The sequence below is a fragment of the Camelus dromedarius genome, chromosome 33 (assembly GCF_036321535.1).
Source record: "Camelus dromedarius isolate mCamDro1 chromosome 33, mCamDro1.pat, whole genome shotgun sequence".
Lineage (NCBI taxonomy): Eukaryota > Metazoa > Chordata > Mammalia > Artiodactyla > Camelidae > Camelus > Camelus dromedarius.
This window is the reverse complement of record NC_087468.1, coordinates 14,631,858-14,657,054: the sequence shown is the minus strand read 5'-3', so window position 1 is coordinate 14,657,054 and position 25,197 is coordinate 14,631,858. Positions and strand designations below refer to the sequence as shown.

Below are 25,197 nucleotides of genomic sequence, written 5' to 3'. Positions count from 1 at the left end.
TAGGATGCATCACTGATGGTTCACTTGACAATTTAATTTTTAGTGTTGAGTATTAAGGTTAGATCCTGTCAGAGCTAGAGGAGGAGAGGAATCTGCCAGAGATCCTGGCTCTGGACCCAGACTCAGACGAAGAAATTTGGATTTGGCAAGTAAATGAATGGTACAGAACTGGCAGGTTTTTTTTTTTTAAGTCAAACTCTGGGTAAGGAAGTGAATGCGGATGTCGTGCAGCCAAAGAAGTAACTGTAATATAAAATCATTATATATTTTCATATAGATGTACCTCATTTTATTGTGCTTTTTTAAAATGCACTTTGCAGATACTGAGTTTTTTACAAATTGAAGGTTTGTGGCTACCCCGTGTTAAGCAAGTCTACTGGGCCATTTCCCCAGCAGCATTATTTTTTAATAAAGTCATGTACATTGTTTTTTAAAGACATAATGCTATTGCATACTTAACAGACTACAGTATAGTGTAAATACAACTTCTGTATGCACTGGGAAACCAAAAAGTTCGTGTGACTTGCTTTTTGGTGATATTCGTTTTATAGCTGTGGTCTGAAACAGAAAGCATGGTGTCTCTGAGGTATGTCTGTGTGCGTGTGTGTGTGTGTGTGTGTGTGTGTGTGTGTGTGTGTGTGTTTTTAAACTACCAGCATCCAAAGCCTTCTAATTCAGAGGGCATCTCCCAGCATATGGGTCTTTATGTCCTATTATCCAGGCTTGGAAAAATCAGATGCCCCTATTCAGGGTTTTGAATCTTCACGGACTGTTCCAAAGGCATGGGCAGCTGGCAGCCAGATCCATGGTGGTGACACAGACAGCAGCTTCCTAACCAGACCCTTCCTGTGGCATAAACTTGGCTGTCACCCAGCCTTCTCGGATCCTCCCCAATTTCTGAGTATCTTTCTCCCAGCCTCCTAGTTAATTCTACAAATTCCCATAAACTCCTTTCTGTTTAAGTTTTTGTCCACAAACCATGACTGATACAGTAAGTCTGGAAAGACATAAACAGCTGTGAACGTCAAGAGCAGTGCTTCTCAAGTTGAGGATCTTGTTTAAAAGGCTGATTTTCATTTAGGAGGTCTGGGGAGGGCTTGAGATGAGAGTTCTAACTAGCTCCCAGGTGATGTTGTTAATGCTGGTCCACAGACCACACTTTGGGTGTTGAGATCAAGAGCACAGAAAGCTTGCAGGGAGTGGCTGGAAAGTACCAAGAGCAAGATCAAGAAGGTCCAACACTGTATAAGGGAGTCTGGCCCTGACCTGGCAGGTGATTAGCAGCTATTAAAAGACCCAGGCGGAGTGAAATGAATAGATTTCCATTTTTTTAAAGGCTTGTAGAAGTTATGCAGACAATAGGGCATGAGATGAGGGACAAGAGGCAGAGGCATCAGCTGGGGGGATGGTAGGCAGAATAACAGCAACCCCCAAATGTCCTTGCCCTAATCCCTAGAACCTGTGAGTATATTACATTATGAGGCAAATGGGACATTGTAGTTATTAAGTTAAGGATTTTCAGACGGGAAAATGATCCTGGCTTGTCCAGCCAGGCCCAACGTAATCCCATGAATCCTTAAAAGTGGAGAACCTTTCTCGGCTGTGGGCAGAGGGAGATGGGACTATGGGAGAACAGTCAGAGAGGTAACATTGCTGACTCTGAAGGTGGAGGAGGAGGAGGCTGGAGCCAAGGAATGCAGGTGGCCTCCAGGAACTGCAAAAGGAAAGGAAATGGATTCTCCCCTACAGTCTCCAAAAGGAATGCAGCCCCACTTGATTTCAGCCCACTGAGACCCACCTGACTTCTGACCACCACAACCATGAGATAATACATTCGCATTATTCTAAGCCATGAAGTTCATGGTAAACTGTTACAGTGGCAATAAAAAAAAAAAAAACAAATACAGGAGGCCACTGCAACATTCCAGGGAAGGATGATGGGAGCTTCACCAAAGAGAGAGGCAGCATAGGAAAGATCTAGTTTGAAAGATTATTAGGAGGATAGAGATGAAGGGGTGGGGGTAGGGGTGGGTGATGAGGGGGAGGCAGGACTTGAGGCAAGTTCCCAGGTTTCTCTCTTGGACAAATGGCTCTGTTGGTCAAAAGGAGGGAAAGAAGTGAGCGTGAGCGCGCACGTAAGACAGTGGGAGAAAGTGCAGAGAAAGGAGGCAGGTCTCGGGCTCCTTTCTTCCAGCTCCATTTTCACCGAGAAACCATCTAATCTTAATCCAAGCCTTCCCTCCTGGGAAAAGCACGTGCTCGCCGCCAACACAAACAGCTGCTCTGCTTGTCACAGTTATATTTTTCACGTTAAATTAATGAATTTCCATTCTAGTCATAAACCAGGCTCCTGTGAGTTTAGTTGGAACGAAATAATTCACCAGGGTTTCATCTCTCCTGGATGAGCGGACAGAATTGAGCTTCCACCCCTGCAAAGTGGAGGATCAGACCTTGAACTGCGGTGACCCTGGTTTTGCCTCCTTCCTTGGCACAGCCTCCCCGAGTCCTAGGCTGGAAGGGGTCCGGGAAATGGAGACTTGGAAGAGGCTGCCCGGGGCTTTCCCCTGGGCCAAGTAATTAGGAACCATGAGGCTCTGTGCCTGCAACTTAACCACTATTTATAGTTCACACGCTGAGTTTCCTTCACAGATTTGTACTGGGGACCCAGCCTCCAGAGAGCACGCCCTGCCTGGATCCCCTGCTTGGGAGCAGATGCCAGCCAGGAAAGCAGTTCTGGGAAACTAAGAGAGTGGGTGGGTGGGGGCTCTGTCTGAACTGATCTAGAGGTGGCTGGTTTCATCCTAGAGACATCCTGGGAAATCTGAGAAAAAGACGACTTCCAAACCTCCTCCGAATGATGTCTTTCCCTGTGCCTAACTTACCAAGGGACCTCCTCTGAGTAGAAGAAGGAGAGCAAAGACCCTTTGTCCCCACAACACTAGGGTCTAGGATTGCTGGTACCCACCCACCGCTCAGATGAGGAATCTGAGGCTCCTGGAAGTTCAGATTCTTGTCCAGCATTGCATCAATCAAATGTCAGAGCCAGGACCTGACTTCAGTCTCTTGATGACAAAATCTATATCCTTTGTACTTTGACCTGGGATTCTGTCCCACAGCGGGAGGAGTGTCCCTCCTCCACCACCCCCCTCCCTGCCGTCCCCCTCCCCCACCATCCCCCTCCCTGTCATCCCCTCCCCCACAGGTCTTTGTCAATCAGGGGTGGTTTGATGGTTCTCTTGCCTAAGCAGGGCCCAGCATGTTTAGGGCCGTGACTGGGGCACCCAAATCACCCAACAGTAACACAATCCTCCAGCCAGTAAGCACTCCTGACCACCTTCCCGTGTGTTTGGCCCTCTGCTAGGTGCTGCTGGCAACAGTCATAGGATGATGATAGCCCCTGCCCTCTAAAAGCTTATAAAGCAACCGGGCTTACGTTGTGGGGTATTCAAATCACAGAACTGGAATGGGGATCAGGGCTGAGCTGCAGGGCCAGGAGCTGAACCAGGTCTGCTGGACTCTGGGACCCGTGCTCCTGCCCCCGGTGTCAGTGCATCTCCCTGTAACGCTGCTTTATGGTCTACACAGCGTTTTCCAGGCAAGGAAACTGAGGCTCAGCAGATGGACTTGCTCTTCTAAGGCCATACAGTGGCATGTGGCCGACTTGGGGCGGGGGGTCTCCAATTCCAGGTGCCACTTTCTCCTGTCATACACCTGCTTTCTTCCCCTCCACTAGTTCTGAAGAGGAGGTCTAGACGGGAGAGGACTCCTGGGTCACACCAGGCAGGTCTCACAAGAGGAGAGTAATGAAGGGCCTCCTCTGCCCTGCTCCCAGTGACCCCAACGAGGGCATCCCCCCAACCCCATCACAGCCCCCCTAAAAAAAGTGCTACTTACATATTCTTTAATGTCCTTTGATTTCACAGCCTTGTAGGAATAATACGCAGGGTAAAGGGTGCCAAATATAAGCCTAGAGGGAAGGGGAAAAAAAAAAAGAAATGTGATTTTCATTCATCCTATTTGATGGAAAAAACTGTCATCTTCAATGCCGGAAGCATTCTCCAAGCTACAGAAAACGGTGCTTGGGGCTTGATTTATCTTTCTGAATGCCCTGAAGGTTTTTCTGTTCACGGCTCGGACGCACTTAGCAACCTCTATCTCCTGATACAGCTCTACACACACCTTCCTTCAATCTGCGTCTGGCAACAGAGGAGGGTGGTTAGGGGTCATGGAAGCCAAGCTGAGCAGCCAAGACCCCTTGAAATTAAAGGCCAAATGTTCCTCCCTGCTGCTAATCCCCATCCGATGCTCTAAGTCCCACCCACACCTTGGGCTTCCTTCTCCATCAAAACCGTGTCACTCCAAATTGCTTCAAATTTCACCTCCCTCTGACTTAATTTCACCATCTTGCAGCCAGAATCAGCTTTTCAAATTGTAAATCCAATCAGGCCAACCCCTCCTCCCACCACACACGTCCATCCCCACCTTGCATTAACCTGCTTCTCACTGCTCTGAAGATGAAGAAGCAAAAATAATGACACCAACATGACTGGGCATCAGCTCTCACTGTCCCAGCACGCCGGGGCCGCACTAGGCCATTAAGCAGCCTCTCAGCCTTGCCCCTGAGGACCTGCATGGCGCGTGGCACACCTCTGTCTGCCCTCATTCTCCCCACCTTGCACCATCCCCCCCACAAAGCCTCGGCCTATGCTGTCTCTCCTTCTGGAATCTCCCCTCCCCTTTCTTTGGCTGGTGCCTCTTGATCCATCAGATCCCCGCTCCATCGTGACTTCTTCATGGAAGCCTTCCCTGACCTCGCCAACTAGGTCAAATCTCCCCTCCAGACTCTCGGAGCATGCTGTATCTATGATCAGGGTGCTCTTTTATTATTACCTGGGTGATACTTTGATTGACAGCATCTCCCCATTGGAATGTAAGTGAACTCAGGGCACAGAATGGATGTTTTGTTCCACAGTGTGTTCCCAGCACCATCCACATAGGAGGCTCTCAGTGGATATTTTTAAATGAGTGAATGGATGAAATGTTGGAGCTGGAAGGGTTAAATCCTTTCACCTGACAGATGAGGTCACACCCAGGTGTCAATTCCAGTGCAAGCTGCCCCAGCCCCAGCCCCAAAGGAACCAAAATCTCCTGTGACAGCCCAACAGACAGAGCTTCCAGGGTCCCTCAAGGAGACACCACCCTCGGGGAGCCCAAAGCCATGGCTTCCTCATCAGGGAGGCCGTGCAGAGAACTCCCCAGTCCAGATGCAACTGACCAAGCAGGGTCAGCTTTACCGTGAGCGTTGTGGCCTGGTAACACCTTGACATTTCACATTGATCAGACTTCCAGGGAAAAACAGAAAACTAACTGAAGCAAGTCTGTTTCTGGTGCTAGAATGGAAGGGGAGAGGGTTTTGTAACCTTGCCTGGCACCGGCCCTGCGCTAAGCAGTTTGCAGGCACGACCTCCGTCCTCAGACGGCCTTGGGAATGGGAACCTCACCTCTGGACAGGACGCCAACGCGTGGAGTGGTTAGTCTGCGCTTTTCTAGTTCCACGACCATTAAGGGGTGGAATACAGGGGCTGGGACCCAGCCAGCTGGCCTCTGAGAGCCTGGCTCCTTACTGCCGCGTCTGCTGCCTCAGAGAGCAAGGCCATCCTCCAGGAAGGCCGGGATTATGTCTGGGGATCAAGAGAAGCCAGCTAAGGGGGCAAAAGGCTAGTCTGAAAGGAAGCAAGAAATTTAAGAAAGAGAGGGGTGGCAACAGAGCCAAAGACACACACAGGCCGAGGCGGACACAGCCTGGGGAAGCCCATGGGGTTCGGTCAGAAGCCAGCTTGGAGAGAGACATCTCCCCAGCCGCCCCACTGTGTCCTCCCCCTAAACATTCTCAGATACCAGGGAGAGTCTTCTTCCTCCATGAGGCCTTTCCTGACCTCCGCACCCCCAGAAGGTTAGGTTCCTCCCCATTCTTCACTGCCACTCCCTGGACTGTCCCCCTTCTTAGTCCTTATCCATACTGCTTTTATTCAACGTCCGTCTGTCCCACAAGACTCCAGGAAGCCAAGGATGGTGTCTGCCTCTCTCGTGTAACCCCACCCCCTGGGCCTGGCAAGTGCTTAGGAAGTATGTGTTCTCTCAGGGAGGTTTCAGAGACCGGTGCAGCAAAGGTCAGAGCCATCCAGGGGATACTCATGACCTGGGGACTGAGGTCTCAGCAGCGAGGGGGATGCCAGACGGCACCGGGCTGACTCAGCAAAGCCTCAGGCACGAGGCCACAGGCTCCAGAGAAGTAAACACTCCCCGCTTGGCACGGATGCATTGGTTACTAGCCACGTCTGCCAGGAAGGTGTCCAGCCCCTGCCCTGAGGCAGCACGTGAAGCAGCAGAAGAGAGACAGGTGGAAAGCGCATCTTGACCGGACAGCCCACTGGTCCGCTCCTTTTGCTCCTCTGTGAACCCCACAGGCAGCGACACCCACTGAGTGGTCACCGAGGTGGGAAGCCTCCTGGGCACCCGACCAGGGAGGTCTGTGCTCCGTCCATCAGCTGGACTCCAATGTGAAGTGGCCACCAGCGTCCCCCTCCCTGGCTCCCGCGTGACAGCACAGGGACAGCGAGATGAATTTGCTTTTCAGACTCTAAAAGCTCAGTAATGCTGGCGTGTTAGGGAGCACACTTAGCATTTCACTGCCCAGCGGAGGGAGGATGGGATGAAAAGGGCACGTTCTTCTAAATCTGTTTTGGAGAAAAGAAGTAACAAATGAAGTAGGTCCAAGCCAAAGGCTTGGGATTTACGTCCATTCAGACCAAGTCCCCATGGCAAGGCCCTTCTCCACCGGCCCCACTGCCTTCCTTGCTGGCCTCCCGGCCCACCCCTCCCTCGGCTCCAGCTCCCGGCCAGTAGCTGGCCTCCTACCCCCCAAAAAGCCATGCTCACACGCTCACAATCTGTGACTTCCTGCCTGCTCTTCCTTCTGCCTGAATCTTAGCACAAGATCTTCCCACAGCCCCACATTTCTTTTCCCGGATAAAGTTCCACCAATCCTTTAAGACCCATCTCAAAAGAGCCACTTCTGGGAATCTTTGATCACTCGCCCCTCAGAATTTTCCTGATGCTGGTTAAGTCAGTTACGGCCCTGTTATCATAATAAAACACTAAAATCAATGACATGAATGCCATCGAGCGCTCACTAATGCCAGGCACTGTACACATCCTGTTAATCCTCTCAATCCTCTCAACACCCACATAGGATAAGAATTCTTACCACTCCATTTCACAGACTAGGACACCGAGGCTCAAAGGGACACGACGGCCAGAAGCAGAGCTACGCTGCTTGACAACAGGCTGGCTTTCCTCCCCCAGGGCTGCCTGAGCTGGCTGAGTTAGTCAGACCACCCAGGCCTGGGTGACGGGTGGGGCTCCCTACACCCCGCCCGAGTGGCTTCTCGACAGACGCCTGATGAGTGAGTAAGTGCCAAACAGCGGCAATCTCTCCCCAAGGAACTCGGCCCACTTGAGAGGTTCACATGACTCTCTCTACAAGATCAAGAGGAAAGCGGCAGAGTTCTTAGGAGTGTCTAAAGCGACATAAGCACTCAAGGTCAGCTCAAGAGCGGGAAGGTGGAAGGCCTGAGTGCCACGCTCTAGAGAGGAGACGGGGCTCCGAGCTAACACATCCTCCCAGTCTTCTGCGAGCGGAGCCTCGCACGGTGCCTCAGAGCCTCCGAGCTCTGCACCCACCCTCCCCTCTGCCCACTGCCATTTATTGCTACCTGGAGCCCCCACCCCAACTTACTGCTTCCGTTTATCCACCTGCTGCATTCTTCCTGTCTCTGCCCTTCGTTCCTCCTCTTGCTCCAAATCAGGGGCCTCCCCCGGGTTGCCTCCCCCACCTCCACCACAGCTGCAGTGACTACAAGGGGCAAGGGGTCTCACATGAACATCATCCTTTAAGGCAGTGGTCCCCAACAGGGGGTGATCTGGTTGCCTGGGGGACATCTGGGCAATGTCTGGAAACACTTTGGTTGTCCCAAAGGAGAGAACGCTACTGGAATCTAGCAGGTGGAGGCCAGGGATGCAGCTAAACATCCAAAACACACAGGCCAGCCCCAAACCACAAAGAACCACAAAGCTCTATCCAGTCCACACGTCAGAAGTGCTGAGGGGGAGAAACCCTGGTTTAGGTCACTGTTTCTCAGTCCTCGGGCCCTGGACTCTTCGTCTGACCACCGCATATGCCCCAAGAGTTTAAAAACTGCTAAGACAGAAAATACGCCGAGAAGAGTTTGGGGGGGGGGGTGGTCCAAAGTGGCAAAGGCCATACACCTACTCCACTGGCCAATGTCAGGAAAATGCAACTCTAAAGCTGCTGACCAACTTCTGACCAAGGAAGAGGGGTCCTGCTCACATGAATTGATGGTTACTGTGACACCAGTTACTGTCACTGTCACTGAGGAGGACTGCCCACCGTTCCCTGGAGCCCACAGGGGAGCAGTCGCTGGCCTAGGGCTCGGCTACAACCTGGGCACCGCGGGTGCTAAGGCAAACCATGGAACGGACAGTATTTTCCACTTTCCATTTTCCCACTTTTCAGCTTTCCATTCCATTACACAGGTCCACTGACTAATCATACGTGCCTGCACCGTGGTGTCTTAATTCCCACAGCCGAAAGATAAGTTCTGATAGTCTTAAAATTATCTTCCTTATTCTTAGCACTTTCTTTTTTCTGTATCAATTTCATAACAACGTGTCGAGCTCCATGAAAAACCTTATCTGAATTTTGACTGGAAGTACACTGAGTTTGTGGATTTACTTGGGAAGACTTGCCATCTTTATGAGCTTTTCTCTTCATGAGCATGGTCTCTTCCATTGATTTATGTCTTCTTTAATGTCTTTCCATGATAGGTTATACATTTCTCTATAAAGATCTTGGACATGTTTTGTTTTCTTTATTTTTAAGTACTTCAGGGTTTTGTTTTGTTTTGTTTTCTTTTGTTTTGTTTTTTGGTGGTATTGTGAGTTTTTAAAGTTAGATTTTCTACTGGTTATTAATGTACACAACAATGCTATTCAATTTTCCATGTTGATATTAGAACCATTTCTCTTGCTGCAGTCAAAAGCGTTTGGAGTCCCAGATGCATTTACACTATGAGAAAGAAGCTAGGTCAAGTCAACATGCTGTATGATGCCATTTATAGGCTATTCTGAAAAAGTAAAATTCATAGGGGCCAAAAATAGACCAGTGGTTGCCAGGACCAGAGATGGTGGGAGGGCTGACTACAAAGGAGAGTGAAGGAAATTGGGGAAACAATGGAACCGCCCTGCATCTTGATAGTGGCGGTGGTTACATAACCGTATGCATTTATCGAAACTCAGAATTCAAACTCACACTCATAACACTCACACTGAAAAGGGTAAACTTAACTAATTATGTTTTGATACACTTGATCTTAAAAAAAAAGCATTCGGAGGAATTTAGAATCGTAAGTAAGTGTGTGTGTGTGTGTGTGTGTGTGTGTGTGTGTGTGTGTGTGTACACTTGTCTCCAAAAATGGATAAAGCTAACCAAGCATCAGCCTCCAAGCTCTGAGACAACGTCCTGATATTGGAGGGTCCATGTGTCACAGACAAGGAGTCACAAAAAAACATAACACACCTCCAGGGCCTGTTAACACTACAGCTCTAACAGGATTGCCTTAGATACACTATGGGCCTGGGTTCTAAACACAGTTGAGCAGGCTGACCTTCACCTGCTGCGCAGGGCACTCGCAGGGCTTATCCAGAGGCTTAGGCCGGGCAGAGTTTCTCAGGCTGGGCTCACAGCTCAAGGTTCCCATGGCACGGCAAACCACCCGGGCTTTGGTTGCCATGGGTTCCAACCCTTGGGCCTCTGCTTCTGCTTACCCTCTGGGACCTTCTAAAAGGCCAGAGGGAGAAAACATGAAAACGGCAGAACTGGCCCACTGTGCATTTTGGCTCCTTGGAGATGATGCTATTATGATCCATAAGCTACTGTTTTTTTGAGTGCTCAGTAAGTTCCAGGAACTGTGCGAACTTCCTTATAAGCATTATCACTTTTCATCTTCATATGGCCCTCGGAGACACCTGTTTCCTTATCATACAGGTGAGGAAACCAGAGCTGAGTGAAATTAAATAATCGAGTTTCACTATTACCCAGAGGAGGAGGCCAGACTTGAACCCAGGACTACCTGACTCCACTGCCTGGCATAACTGCCTTCCTGACTGGACTGCAGCGCATGGCTCAGCGCCTGCAGTGGCCCCTGAATGAACGGATGAATGAACGAGGACCAGGAGAGAGGAAGGGAGAATGCTGCCTGTTTCCTTGCCCAAGGGAACTCCACTCTGACCCAGCATTATGAATTTACTGACACCGGGTGACAGTATCCTCTCCACCCAAGCTGATCTTGGCAGAACAGAAACAAATCACATCCTTCTTTCTCACCTTGGTGCCTGATTCTCCTGACCCCTCTCTGTAGACTCGTTCTTTTCCCGGTGTGTTTCAAGCCCCTACTCCTCTCTGCAGATTTGGGACAACAGATACACAGCTTTTCCTGGGAAAACCCCCTGAACAAACATCTCATTCATTTATTTGCTCCTGTGAGCCACATCACAACCCTCTGAGATACCCGGGGTTCTTTTTGCAGCTAACAAACAAAAAACTGAACTCAGAGTGGCTCAGGGACCTGCCAAAGCCTCCTACCCTACCCAACAAGATTCAAACCCAGGCCTCCTGGCCTCCAATCTGGACCATTCTGCAGCCCACATGGCGCTAGCACAGAGAGAGGTTTTATTGCTTATTTAGAGCTGTGTGTGATGTGCGTGGCAAAAATCTGAATTTAAACTGGATTACAGAAGTACTCCCAAATCCAATTTAGAGAAGCACAAAACGGAAGAAACATTCTGCAAATTTTCAATTCATGCTGTTAAGCATTAAACTCTGCAATCCAACCCACTCAAATCCTGCTCAAGCACCAGTCTGGGTTTTTTTTTTTTAATGTCTAAATTGTAGAGATTTCCATTCCTAAGAAATCCAGAGGCTGAGCTCTGGCATCAGAGCTGAGTTTGAATCCAGCTCCATCACTGACTCGCTGTGGGACTGCGAGTGTGTTTCTTAACTACTCTGAACCAGTTTCCTCGCATGTAGAGAAGAAAAGCTCCCACATCCAACAGCCACTGTGCAGATTAAACACGGAGACTGTGGGGAAGGACTTAACATCCAAAGACGCTGTGCAGAATGACAAATACTAGCTCCCTTCCCTTCCCTTCTACAGAAATAGTAACTTTGAATGTCAATTCTTTTAGCCACAAAACAGTTTTCATCCAGTCATTATTTGCCGAGCACCTACCACGTGCCCTGGGTCCTCTGACAGGGAAGGCAGCCAGCAAACAGACAATTATACAAATAACTCGTTAATAACAACCGATGTGTTCACTCTTGCTGAGTGTGTTGAAGGAGAGAACAGATTTCCTTTACAACGACTGTCCTGTGGGCACCCACCTCCCCAGCCCGTGTCGCCTCCCAGGATCTGAGAGCCAGAGACCCGACCCTCAGCCAGAGGACCCCCTGGTAAAGGGTTATGGTTTTCTTCTCCTGGTGGACTTTCTCTAAAGCCCCATACAAGGAATATTTGGTGAGAGGAAAGGACCGATGGGTCTTTCTGTCTGCACCATTAAAGAGGGGGTGGGGCAATAAGCCTGAGGGGCTCTCTGAGCTGGACTTGTGGGGCTGGTGGCTGTGGGGTGTCTGGGGGGGTACCTGGGGGATTTTTCTGGGGACTCGTCTGCTCAGCTCGTGCCCCTCCTGGCTCCTACGTGGCAGGTGCTGGTGTCGCCCTGCGCAGCCAGCTTGGAGGTCAATACACTGTATACGTGCCTGCCCGGGGAGGGTGTCAAAAGGGCCTAGGGAAGGGGCGGGGAACAGGACAAACCTTTACTGATGCCCACAGCAGGCAGGTGCAGTCACGACTATTATCCCCTTGTTACTCAGGCAGAACCTGGGACTCAAGGAAGTTCCATTCGTTCATTCAACAGATACTCATTCAGTACACACTCTGTGCCGAATTCTGAGTCTAACACAAGATCACAGAGCTGCTAAGTGGGTGGGTTGGATCCAAAGAGTCTTCCTGGCTTCAAACCCCTTGCTCTTTTCAGTCTAACGTGATATCTCAAGAAGGGAAGAATTTTATCCTCAGAGCGATCATGAAGCAGCTGGAGTGCCTGGTGCATCAGAACAAGACAGTTAGCAGGGCAAAGCTGTGTGCGCTAAGTATCGAAGGAAAAGCCTAGGATGATGGACCAAGTGCCTCCTCCATCAGACTGTGAGCTCCCTGGGTGCAGAGACTGGGACCCCCCCTCATCTCAGCATTTCCAGTGTTGGGCACAGAGTGGGTGGGACACACAACAACACGGATGAAATTCACATGCATTATGCGAAATGCTTAAAGAAGCCAGACCCAAAAGGCTACACGTTGCTTGACTCCATTTCTATGACATTCTGAAAAAGACAAAACCACCAGAGATAGAAAACAGATGTGTTGCCGGAGGCTGGGAGTAGGGGGAGAAGTTGACTACAAAGGAGCATGGGGAAATTTCTGGACATGATGGAACTGTTCTATATTCATAGTGTGATAATGGTCAAATGATTGTATGCATTGGTCAAAGCTCACAGAAGTACACAATTAAAAGGGTGAATTTCACTGCATGCAAATTATACCCTAATTTTTTAAATGGGAAAAAAAGAGAAAGAATGAATGTAAGCAATAGATTTACATGGCCCCTCACCGCATGGGTCCTGGGAGGGGTCCCAGGGTTGCGTTCGTCAAATTTTTTATGACTTTTTCTGAGAAAGCTCCTCCCCTCCATTGTAAAAGCTTTGGAGTCCATGAAACCTGGATCCACTCCTGAACACTAGTACAGGAACAGATCAAGAAAGGAAGAAGGGTGGGTTCCCAAGGAGCTGGTATCCCATGTGGGACCCCAGAGAGAGGCAAGACCTGGTTCTGGCAGAGGGAGGTATGGAGGGCAACTCATGGAGCAGAACCAGCACGGACACAAGTGCAGGGTTTTCCAAGGTTTCCAACGACCACATGAGCACCAGGAAGCTGCTGGTCCTACACTCACGTTCACCACCCAAGCAACGTGTCATGGTGGGACCTCCGAAGCCACGCCAAGCCATTCAAGGCAGGTAGGTCAGTTGTGACCTAATGGGATGTGAAAATTCTAGCTGCTGGTGAGCTCGTATAGCAGGCTTCTGATCATTCTTCTAGCTCCTTGCACGGCAATGACCCCCACCACCCAGTGCAGGGGAGTTTTCACCTTATGCACCTGAAGCTAAAAATGGTTGATGTTCACTTTTCCAGCCTCCCTTGCATCAGGGATGCGGGCCTGTGCTAGACACACCCTGTCCAGGTGTGAACCCAAGTCCCTCCAACCTTCTCCCTCAGCTATACCGAGGCTGCAGCCTTCCCGCTGACAATCCTGCGGGACCACGTGAACACAACGCTGCCGAACGAGGCTGGTCTTGCTGGTTAAGCTACTCATTTCTTTATGCTTAAAATTAATCACATTAACAGAGTAGAACGCAGCTGAGATTTAAAAACGGTGTGTCTCAAGGAAATACTTGCACACCCCTGGTCGCAGCAACATTATTCACAATAGCCAAGGGATGGAAGCAGCTCAAGTGTCCAGTGATGGATGAACAGATGAACAACACGTGGTTTTACACATATCTCATATATATATATATATATAAAATGTGTGTGTGCGTATATATATATTAGACGAAAACGTTCTGGAGATTGGTTGCACAACGTGAATATACTTAAGATTACTCAACTTCTTAAAACTGCGCTTAAAAGTGGTTAAGATGGTACCTTTTATGTGGTTTTCTTTTACCACAACTAAAATAAATGTATGATGTTTATGAACCACAAATACAGTCTTTACATGAATATTTGTTCAAAGTCATCCACACTTGAAAATTTTATAAAAACAGAACACACTGAGTATAGGCCACTGCCTCATTTAACCCATAAAAGGTTCATTCTAGTTTTGAAGAAAACAGAATTTTTAATTTTTCAAGTTCCATCTGTTCTGCTTCATTGGTACAAAGCTATTCACTTAGTTTACTGAAACTGTAAAACAAAATAAAATTTATCAGTTTTAGAAGGCATTGTAAACCTTCTCAATTCATTAGAGCAGATGTAATGACATGGAAGATGAATTAGCGAGTAATGCAAAATCTGTATTTTTTCATGGTTCTGGTTGCAGGGGGGTGGAATATGCTGTACTTATGTTCTATCCAGAAGTTTCACTACTAAGTATGTTCCTGCTACTGATATTTTATATATTTATTTTTGTATATCTTGATTTGCTCCAGAAAGGATCCGAGGTGACTTGGTTATAAATTGTGTGGCTCATAAGAAATTACCACGATTCCAAGCCACTGGGCTTGTCAGCAGAAAGGCTCGGGGCAGCTAACGAACCCCTCTTGTCATCTCACCGGAAGTGGAGGAGCTAGAGGAAAGCCAACCATGTCCAGCCCTGACGCACCTGCTCATGCAAGAGCAGAGATGGTCTGAAGCAGGGTGTTTGGCTCATGCCCAGAACGCCGCCCTGATGAGACCACAAAAGAAGGCAAAGTGGAAAAGAGCCAGGGAAATTTCGAGTGAGTGAAATTTTGAGAGGAGGCTCTCCAGGACGTGTCTTACTGTGAGGGAGACACGTTAATTATGAGGGACAGTTAGGCAACAAACCCAGCTGATGGCAGCTAAAGGACAGGTCTGCGTGTTCTGAACCCTGCTCCTGAGCTGCCAACCTGCGGAAGCCTGGGGCAGCGAGGCAGCGAGCCCAGCAGGGAACACCTGCCCTGCAGGTGATGTCAGAAGCCCACAGCTCCCCTGGGAGAAGGCCAGTGAGTGCGGGCCACTCGACTGTGCTGGCTGCACCATTCCAGGACCCAGCCATCGTGTGCAAATGGGGCCCTGAATGAGGAAAGCAAGGCCCCAGTTTGGGTAACAACTGTTTTTGCTTTTGTTTTTTTGAAGGAACACCTTTTTTTTTTTTTAATTGAAGTGCAGTCACTTACAATGTTGTGTCAATTTCTGATGTACAGCATAATACAACTTTTTAGTTGCGATGCTTGGAAAGGTCATCCTTGGCACTGCTCTAAAAGGTGCGGTGGAGTACCGCTTAATACTTAAGAAGCTGAAATCCACCAAATAGTTTGCTCTGTTTAGAAAATACATTCCTCTCAACTACATACAATAAGAACTACTCTTGAACAACTGTGCCGTTTGCTTTTGCAGATCGGAAGAGAATGGATAAAACTAGGTCACTAAAAAGGAGAGAAAAATTCCAAGACAGAATAACAGAAAGGGTTGGCTTTGAGGAGGGCGATATTGAGAAATTTTGCTCGATTCAGAATGAAAAGAGTACGCTTTCTTTTTCCATTTGTTGTGAGCCCCAAATGGCCATGATCTCAGGGTAGGCATAAGGGATGCCCTGTTATCTGGGGAAGCAACACCAAGAAGGAAGGCTTCACGTTTTAGAAAAAAAATTCACATCGCATAATGAGCAGTGCCAATTACTGAGCACAGCTCTAAGCACCCAACGTGTAAGCACAGTTTGTAATTTGCAAGTACAACAACTCTAGGAAGTAGGCACGATTCTGATCTCCATTTCTCACACTGAATGTGAGGATCAGGGAAGTTAAATAATCAGGCTAAGATCACACAGCGAGACCGTGGCAGGGCTGAACTAGAATGTGAGATTTCAAATCCTCAGTGCTAAACCAAGATGCTAAGCGGATGTCCCGACTTTTTTGACAGCAGAACATCAGTAAAATATTTTGATCACATGTTATCTGTGTGATGATGAATCCTCGGCATTGCTGAGGAAATCTTTTTAAGTCATCATGAGGACTGGCTTATCTAAGATGAGAGCATCTAAAACATAAGCCCACTTACCAAAGCGGCTGCAAACTGTAACATTTGGGTTCTGCTGAAAGTGAACGAAAGAGTGCGGGACCATGTGGATCCCACGTTGTGGATCTACTCCTCCTCCTAAGGGTCCGCCCCTTCCCTCCCCGGGAGAGTGTGTCACATGTCCTTCTGACACACAGACCTACTCTGTGCCAGGCACTGTGCTGCAAACCACCCACCTGATCCCCTTCCAGACTCACGACACCCAGAGGCTTTCCCTGTCTGCAGAGCTGGTCAGCACTAGTGAGCAGGGGATGTGACCTGCCTGTAATGCTGCTTGAACCCTAAGCTGTGAATGGGAGTAGTGACAACCTTGGATGCTTGGAGCTTGGGGACCTTGGTACTGGTCTGTGCTGCACCACCCACCAGGTGAGGGTCCTTGGACAAGTGCCCCGTAAACTCCCTGGCTTTATCTCCTCTGCACAATGGGGTGTCCTCACCGGGGCTGGTGGTCCGGTCAGATGGGATGACATACAAGAAAATGCTTTGAAAACAACTGCTGCACAGATCTGTGAAATCATTTTTCCCTATAGGGGAGGCTCTGAGCAGAAGACCATGGTGTCCCTCCACCAGAGGGGTGACACAGGAGCCATCGTGGGAGTTACCCGACCAGTCCTGGGTGGGGCTGGGTCAAGTTCTTGTGCCTATGAGACCCAGGAATGCACTGCCTGCAAGCTCCTCCCTGCGGATGGTGGGTGGGGAAGCGGACACTAACATCTCCTATGTGTATGTTTCTTGGCGATACGGGGAGGGGTCACTGTCTCAGCGGAATCATAAAAAGCATCCTACCCTGATGTGTTGCTTCGTTCTGGGTGTGTGACATCAGGGAAATGCCTCTTCCCAGAAGGGTCCAGCGAGGACCTCAGAGGATGCCCGAGGTCCACCCTGAGGTCCCTCCCAAAATAAAGAGAGAAAACAATGGGCAAGTTCACACCCCTCCCTCTCCCTGTGTGCATGTAACCAAGGAGGCTTTCCTATCGATGGGACAGTTTGGCCCAAACTTCAGCACCTACAGGATCCTTCCTTGCACCCCTGCCCTGCCTGGTCTGTGGGGAAACGGGCTGAGGCACCCCTGCAGATACCCCTGGGAGGCATTCTCTCCTGGGGGGTACAACTAAAGGAACTGGAAGCCCCAGCATTTTAGTGCAGGGTGGTTCTACAGCTCCTTTGCCATGACAGCAGGCAGAGAAGGCAGGTTGCTTTTTCGGGTGGGTTGGTTGGTTAGTTGTTTGGTTTGGGGAGCAGTGGAATTCAGGCAGTGGGAGGGGTTTGGAGCAAAGAGCGCTGGTAAAGGTGCCTGATATGGGGGGAGATCCTATCAGCCAGGGCCCAGGATGGCATCTCTGGGTCCCTGTGGGCTGAAGGGGGTGTATGGCACAGGGGAAGGGCTCCCAACCGGGGGTCAGGAACCAGGATTCTAGGCTCAGCTCTGATCCCAACTGGTGGGATGATCTTAAGCCATCACACCATCCCTTGCTGGACCTTGGTGTCCTCATTCTTTCATTCAGAAATCACTGGCCTACTGACCAGGTACATATCGTACTGACCTGGTACAGCAGGTGTCCGGCATTGTTTTGGCAAACCAGCAGTGAACAGATGGGGAGAGCACCCTGTTGAGAGCTGGGGCACCCCCCCTCCCCTAGCTCAGGCATTCTTTCATCCCATGACTGCAGTCTGACCCAGGTCCAGCCCCGGCCTCTGCTGTTTACGCTGTGTGGACACCACTGAGCACAAACTGTCCCCCTGCCACCCCGGCTCCACTCTGCATCCTGAGACAGTGTGAAGAATTAGCAAACACCCAAACAGGGGCGATGAGGAAACAAGCAGAGCTGCTACACGGCCATCGGGACAGATGTGGCAGCCACCCCTCGCCATGGTATATTCCTGGAAACTGCAGCAGGAAGCAGAGCGGTCAAAAGGGGATCATGTTTTTGCTGTATCCCTTTGTCACCAGCAGATGGGAATCACGGGTCAGCACGGCAGAGTGCTGACAGTGCTTTCCTTCGGATGCGTGGGAAACAAAGAATGGACGGACTGAGGTGGAAAACAGGAAAACACGGGTGCGTTTTAGTCGGTGGATGTGCAGACGAGCAAACAACGAAACAAAGCTGGGACGACAAGAAATGACACCATTCCTGATGGAGCGATTCCACTGCTCAGAAAACTTCCATGGCTCCCTACTGCCCACCAAAAGCATCCAAGTGTTTGCCTTGGCACTGAGGGCCTCCACACCTAGCCACGGCCCACCCCACCAGCTTCGGGTGCCCTCTGCTAACTCCTGTGCACACCTCATGCGTTTCTGCCACTGTGCTCTGCCATCATTCTCTGTGCCTCATTTCTCTTCCCCCACTGGCCACAACTCTATGCAGTGGATTCTCTGTTGAGGGTAGGGGGACTGTCCTAGGCACTGAAGGATGTCCAGGCATTGAGGCATCCTGGGCTCCACCCACTAAATGCCAGTAGCCTTCCCTCCCTTCCAGGTGTGACCACCAAAAATGTCTCAAGATACTGCCAAATGTCCCCTGGGGGCAAAACTGCCCTTGGCTGAGAATCACAGTTCTTACAGCCAGACTTGGTGCTCATCTTTTCATGAAACACTTCCCTGAGCTTCTTAGAAGGCAGGTTATATCACACATGTGCACCTTCCACACACTTGGTAATATTCCACTAGCATTTAACACAGCCTCCTTTCAGTTATCTCACCCTCCTCCCGTTGGGCCGTAAGTTCACTGAGGGCAAAGACCATATTTTGTTCACCGTATACAAGCCACGCAACTCGTACGGGCCTAGTGAAACTCAACCACTGGGTTTAACTTGCTTACTGTTCACATAAACATAACTTGTTTCTGTTCACTGAAGAAAAAAATGTTAAGACAGAAAAGAGTAAAACAAAATTCAAAATCACCCACAATCTGACTGTCCTGCAATAACGGTAGTTAAAACACTGCTGCACTGGCTATGCCCCTCCCCTACCGGCATGCCAATAAAGTGCTGGTATAGGTCCTTCCAGTCTCTCTCTGGGCAAGAGGGGTCCAGGGCAAGTATCTGCAGCAGAGGCAGCAGCTCACAGCCAGACTGTCATGGCCACAAGGGACCCTGAAGGCCATGTGGTCCACCCCCAGCAGATGCCTGGACCCCCCAGGATGCTGCTTCTGACTCTGGTTGAACCCCTGCCCGTGTAGGAACTTGCTGTCACCCAAAGCATTCCGGTCTACCCTGGACCGCTCTAAGGAGCTGTTTCTTCTAACTGACCTGAAGTCTGTTACCCGGGGGCTTCCATTCCTTGGTCCAGTCCAAATTCTACCTCTTTAGCCAAACTGACCTAAACTCTCAATTTTCCACTAACAGGGCATCGATCCAGCCCTCCTCCTTCCCCTGGGAGAATTTCCCTTCTCAAATGCTGGGGTGGGGCCCAGCAGCCAGGTGCACACTACCCGACCTCCCTCTGACCCTGAACAGTCGGGTTCTGTCTCCCAGGGGTTGGCACCGGGACTGAGAAACTTGAGTTAGTAGTTTCTGCTGGATACTTGGACTAAAGAGAGATCAACTCAAGGGTGGGACCGCCATTGTAGCTGTCCATGTTTGCCCCTACATCTATGAAAAGCAGAAGTACGCGGAGAGAGACAGGGTCAAAGAGAGCAACACACACACACACACACACACACACACAAAGAAAATGAAGCTGATGTGGCTAGAGAAGCAGAGATGTCAGACCAGGGTCTGGGGGGAGGGGGAGGAAGTGAGAGTAGGCGGCTTCACGGCAGCTCCCAGTCTGGGTGCTGGGACCCCGCGGAGTCCAGCTGCAACTCCCTGCCTCTTTATAATGGAGAATCCCATTCCCCTTTTGGGATCGTGCAAAGTCCAGTTGGTTTTATCTATCTTGGTTCATGCAAAAAAAAAAAAAAAAAAAAAAAGGAAGAGGCCTTGACACAGCCCTTCAGACCTCAGACAACTGATGCCCAAAAGCTCATGTCCCATTAGCCTTCTCCTCTCCAACCTGAACTCACATCCACTGGGGCTGACCGAGGCCTCTCCGATGGCAGATTATGCCTCCATGTACACAAAGCCTTTCTCACCTCAGTACCACCAACAAAGCCAAAGTTATTACGGTACCAAAAGGTGAGGATCCAGTTCTTGAGCTGAGAGAGCCAGAAATCCAGGCAAGCAGTAGCCACCAAAAGTGCATGTCTGTGTAAGAATTCACATCACCCCAACTGAACACAAGCACCCCCAGTGAGGGTCTAAGGCCAGAGAAGCTGGGAGCTGTCCAACTTCTCCATCTGGTTCCCTCTGAAGCCGGCTCTAAGCGCTTCTTAGAGCAGATCTCGGCCCCAGCAGAAACCACAGCAGGCTTTCCTAGGGGAGCACGGCCCTCCCCTCCCCAGGAGCAGGTAACGGCAGCTGGCTTACAACGTGCTTTCTTCAGCTCCTCCCGGAGCGAGGAGAGAAATGACCCCCTGAAGACCGAGAAGGGCAGGGGCTCTGGAGCAGACAAACAGATTCTCATCCCATCTTGACCACTGATTGACTTTATGACTTTGATTAAGTTATTCACTTCTCTCATCTACAAAAGTTTCAGTTCCCTCATCTACAAAAATAAGAAATTAACAACGGTTCCCATTTTAAGGATTAAATGAAATGAGAGTTTGAAAGGGAACACGAGTTCTAATACTCTCCAGGTACTAGTTTCCTGTCTCCCATCTTGTCCATAGCAAATGTTTTAATTAATGTCTTCAGTTAACTAAATGACAACAGGATGTCAATTTTAAAGCATATTTATGAAAGATCATCCTCAGCTGGAAAATAAAAACTTGATTTGGGCTCATTTTCCTTTAAGTGTTCTCTATTTTTATTTTATTTATTTTGGGGAGGGGTGATTCAATTTATTTATTTATTTTTAGAGGAAGTACCGGGGATTGAACCCAGGACCTCCTGCACGCTAAGCACACGCTCTACCACTTGAGCTACACGCTCCCCATCTTAAGTATCCTCACCAGTTCTAGAAGTACATAGGCAAAAATAAGCAATACCAACAGAGTAGACTTAATACTTCAACAGATGTACACGTCCAAGAGGCTGCAGTTTGCAGGCAGGTCTAATTCCCTACCAGGCCAGTGAATGACCTCTTGGAACCCTCTTTGCTCCTGGAATTACCTGGCTAGGAGGCCTCACGCAGATGAATGCACAGTAGTGATCTCCTCATACCATGACGGCAACAAACGCTTCACCCTCACTCCACTTCCCTTTAATGTCTGATAGGCTTTAAAAAGCCAGACGTGTTTGAGTTCCTCATTAATGGATGAGTGGCTAATGCAGCACTGCTGGGAGCCCCCCGCCCAAAGGTCAGCAAACAGCTTCTCTCCCTCCCTGCTCCGGAAAGCTGCACGGTGTCTCTGAGAGGCTCCCGAGTCCTGGAAAGTGTGACGGTGCTGATAGAGCTCGTCACTGAGGGCCAGGCTCCCAGCCCTGGGCTCGGGGCAACAGGCCTTTCTCCACGCCCTGACCCCTTACACAGGAAAAGCAGCCGCTTCCTCCAGATTGAAGCCATAGCCAATTAAGAGGCCATAAGTGTTTCTTTTTCTGCCTCCAACTTCTTTAAGAATTTACAAACCCAGCCATCAATAACTGCAGATGGGAGCAGAGATTGGTATCATCTTTCTGGGAAGTAAGTTGCCATTATCTCGCAAATCTTAACAGCTTTGCTCCCCTCTGACCTAGTAACTGTGCATCTGGGAATCCAGCCAGAAGAAATCACTGGAGGCAAACAAAGATTAAGCCGCAAATACACTCCAGGGTTTATTTTTATTATATAAAAAATTGAAAATAATATAGATATCCAACACTTTTTAAAAAGGAATTGACTATACAATTTTAAAAGGTTGCTAAAATCCTGTTTAGAAATCTTCTGGACACACAGACATATTAATACATTACTGTGAATGAGGAAGCAAGAAACACAGTAACTTCAACCACACAAAATTTTTGTGTCTTAAGGATCCCTCCTGAATGCATCTGGGTAATGGAATTGTAAGTGGTTTTTTATTCTCTTCTTTATCTTTTCCTTTTCTCCCTCATCCTATTGCCCACAGTAGCATTCGATCCTCTATCCATCACTGTCATGATATAAAGATGAGCGGGACAGCCCCAGAATCACCAAGTCCAAGTCTAGCTGGACGACACTCCAGCAGACCATCGCACACAATTATGCTCTGTGAGCTGAGGCTGGGCTACTAAATTAGCAGGGGATGCTCCAGAAGATCTTGAAAGATGAGTAAGGGGTTTGTAGATTGTGGGGGGCATTCTAGGAAGGGAGAAGACATGAGCAAACCCCAGAAACAGGAGAGAGCATCATGGGTTTGCAGTACAAGGCGCTCAGTGCAGCTGGGGCCAGGCCAGCAGGGCACAGGCTGGGGTGAGCTGTCACTCCCGAGAGCACCTTCTGCCAAGGTCCATCCAAAGGCTGAGGGGAGGAGGGAAAGCTAACGAGGGAGGCGGCAAGGTGGGTGACTGAAACTATGAAGTAGGACGAACTCTACCTCCTCGCACTGTGCTGGCACGCAGCAGGTATGAATGAATGAGTGAGTGAATGAATGTGTAAATGAATGAATGAATGAATAGCTCAGGGGCAGACAAGAGGTCAGAGAAGCAGTTTGCAACCAAGCCTGCAAAGGGAGCTGGTGAGTTGGAGTTTCCCCTCCTAAGGAAGGTGGGTGAAGATCCATTCCCACATATGCCCTGTGGTCTCCCAGGCCTCATCAAGGTTCCAACATAACAAAGGAACAATTGCTCTAAAACCATTAGCAACGAAGCCCTAGATTTCACAGCAAAGAAGGAAGCACACTGCCAAATTGACCACAGCACCAACTAGATGAGAGTGAGTTTACTCTGGCCAAGAGGAAGGAACACAGAAGCCACCGCAACACCCTTCTCTCCCCTCTGAGCCTGGAACTCATCTTTCAGGGTTGGATGCCCGAACGCAGTTGTTTCATTTGTAATCAGACTCTCAGGGTGGGAGGAGCGGCTTTAAAGGCTATCTCCCCATCCCTAAAAGAAAAAAAAAAGCAACGCAACGTGTCAATCCCTCTGCACCAGTAAGCCCCTCCCCGACAACAAGGGGGTCTAATAATCAGGGCACACAAGCCCGCAACAGGGCCCCACGTTGCTGCGGGAATGCTCTGTGAAGAAGTTCATTATGAAAGAAAGCAAAACCCATTCCTCCTCCCACAGATGACACTAGTTACGATGCAAACATTGCTCTCTGGAATGGATACTGTTTGGCACAGCCACGCTGCCCATTCCTCTCTCTTATAAGGATCACCCACCCCCACCCCCAGGACACAGGTATCAAGGACCCTGCCTCCAGCCAGAGCTGATTCAACCAACGTTGGCCCCAAGCTGGGCTTCTCAGATTTTTATCCCCCAGGAATTTAGAATCAGCGCTGAGAGGTCTGCAGGTTACTTAAAATGGGGACTGTAAAGCAGCAGGTATGGGGTGGCCCCATCTGGCCAAATGTTTCACCAAAGCAGAAACGGATGTCTACAGAGAAAGGAGAATAGAACACAGAGAAGTGGTGACATTTCTTGCTAAGACAGACAGACAGACAGACAGACATGTTGTATGAGGGCAGAGCCGAGTCTTTGTTTTGTTTTGTTTTAGCTCATTATTGTCACCTAAAACAGGCACATAGTCAGGAACTGGAGAGATGCTGGTTCAAAGAATTAAGAGAGACAGAGACAGAGCGAGAAGCTCTCTGGGTTCTCACCGTTGCTCAGCTCCTGGTTTCAGTCCTTCCTAATGTCCCGGTGGACACTCCACCTTCATATTCCAGGAGCTGCCCCAGCATCCTTCCCATAAATGTCCTCTCTTGCTGAAACTGATCTGAAGCAGATTTCTGTTACTTGCAACCATAGAGTCTCACTGAGACACCCCCAAGACTGCCTGGGCCCCTGCCTCTCCCTCTCTCAGAGCACTCCTTACACTCCTGTGTGCACAGATCAGGGAAGCCCAGTGTCCACCTCAGCCCCACCGCTCCTCTCCCGAGCCTCCTCTCCCAATCTCCAACAGCCTGTTGGTATTTCCTCTTAGATCTTATACCCCCATAAACCCAATTTCCCTGTGTCCGTGGCTCTTAAACTTGAGGGTGCATCAGAATTCCCTGGTGGGCTTGTTAAAGCAAAGAATGCTGGGCCATCCCCAGAGCATCGGAGTCAGTGGGTCGGAAGAAGGCCACTGCCCTATTTCCAGCCATGGTACCACCCATCCCTTGTTCACACGTATCTCCTCCTTCTCTCCTTTGGAACCCACGTCTCAGGTTCCAAGCTTTGAACGTTTCCTTTTCTACTCAGCCCTTTCTTGCCTCACAACACTGGCCCTTCTCATTTCATGCCTGGAGGACTGTGAGAACCTTCTAACCAGTTTCCCTTCCCTTTGCTCTGACCATAAGTGCACACCACGGCCAGATTCATCCTCAGGCCACTCTTCCGCCCATAACCTCAGGCTACTATGAATAAAGCTGCTGTGAACATGAGTAAAATCTTTGTGCAGACATATGTTTTCATATCTCTTGGGTAAATACCTAGGAGCGAAATAGCTGTGACAGATGATAAATATATGTTTAACTTAATAAGAAACGGACAAACTGTCTTCTAAAGTGGCCGGACCATGTGGCATTCCCTCCCTGCTCATAACCTCTTAATGACTCCATACAGAGTATTAACCATTTCCCCAAATCCTGGGCTTGGTTTTCCAGGATCCTGCAATCTGGCCCAACCTGCCGATCCAGCCAAACCTAACACAGCCTAGGAGTTCTGACGCAATCCTCACCATGTTCACCCTGTGTCCTGTTCCCTCTAAATCAAGTCCTACCTCTTCTGTGAGAATTCTCCCACCCACCCTCATCTAAAAACACAAAGGCCTCTCTTCCCCAAATACAGAACATACAAAAACAGTTCAGTACAGACAATCTAGTTCCCCATTTCCCATCTTTGCTTGAAAAAGTGTGATCATAATAAAATATTCCCAGCTGGCTGAACTTGTTACCTAGTCTTTATCCATCCATAAAAAGAGGTGGGGGTAACTGAAGGATTTTTTACATAAGCTTGTCTACAGTATCGCACTGGCAGCATTTTCCCATACACTGGAGACAAACAGTTACTGTAACTTTATCAAAGGAAAGAACCAAATGCACGTCCC

At 49.2% G+C, this 25,197-nt stretch overlaps 1 protein-coding gene across 2 annotated transcripts in view; it reads right to left on the bottom strand.

Annotated features, from left to right (window-relative positions):
• REEP1 (receptor accessory protein 1) overlaps nt 1-25,197 on the bottom strand; it is a 90,972-nt gene that overhangs the window by 39,116 nt on the left and 26,659 nt on the right. For both annotated transcript variants that reach the window (XM_064481940.1, XM_064481941.1), the window contains exon 2: nt 3,895-3,967. In XM_064481940.1, the coding sequence (XP_064338010.1) occupies nt 3,895-3,967 (73 nt within the window). The remainder of the gene's footprint in view (nt 1-3,894; nt 3,968-25,197) is intronic.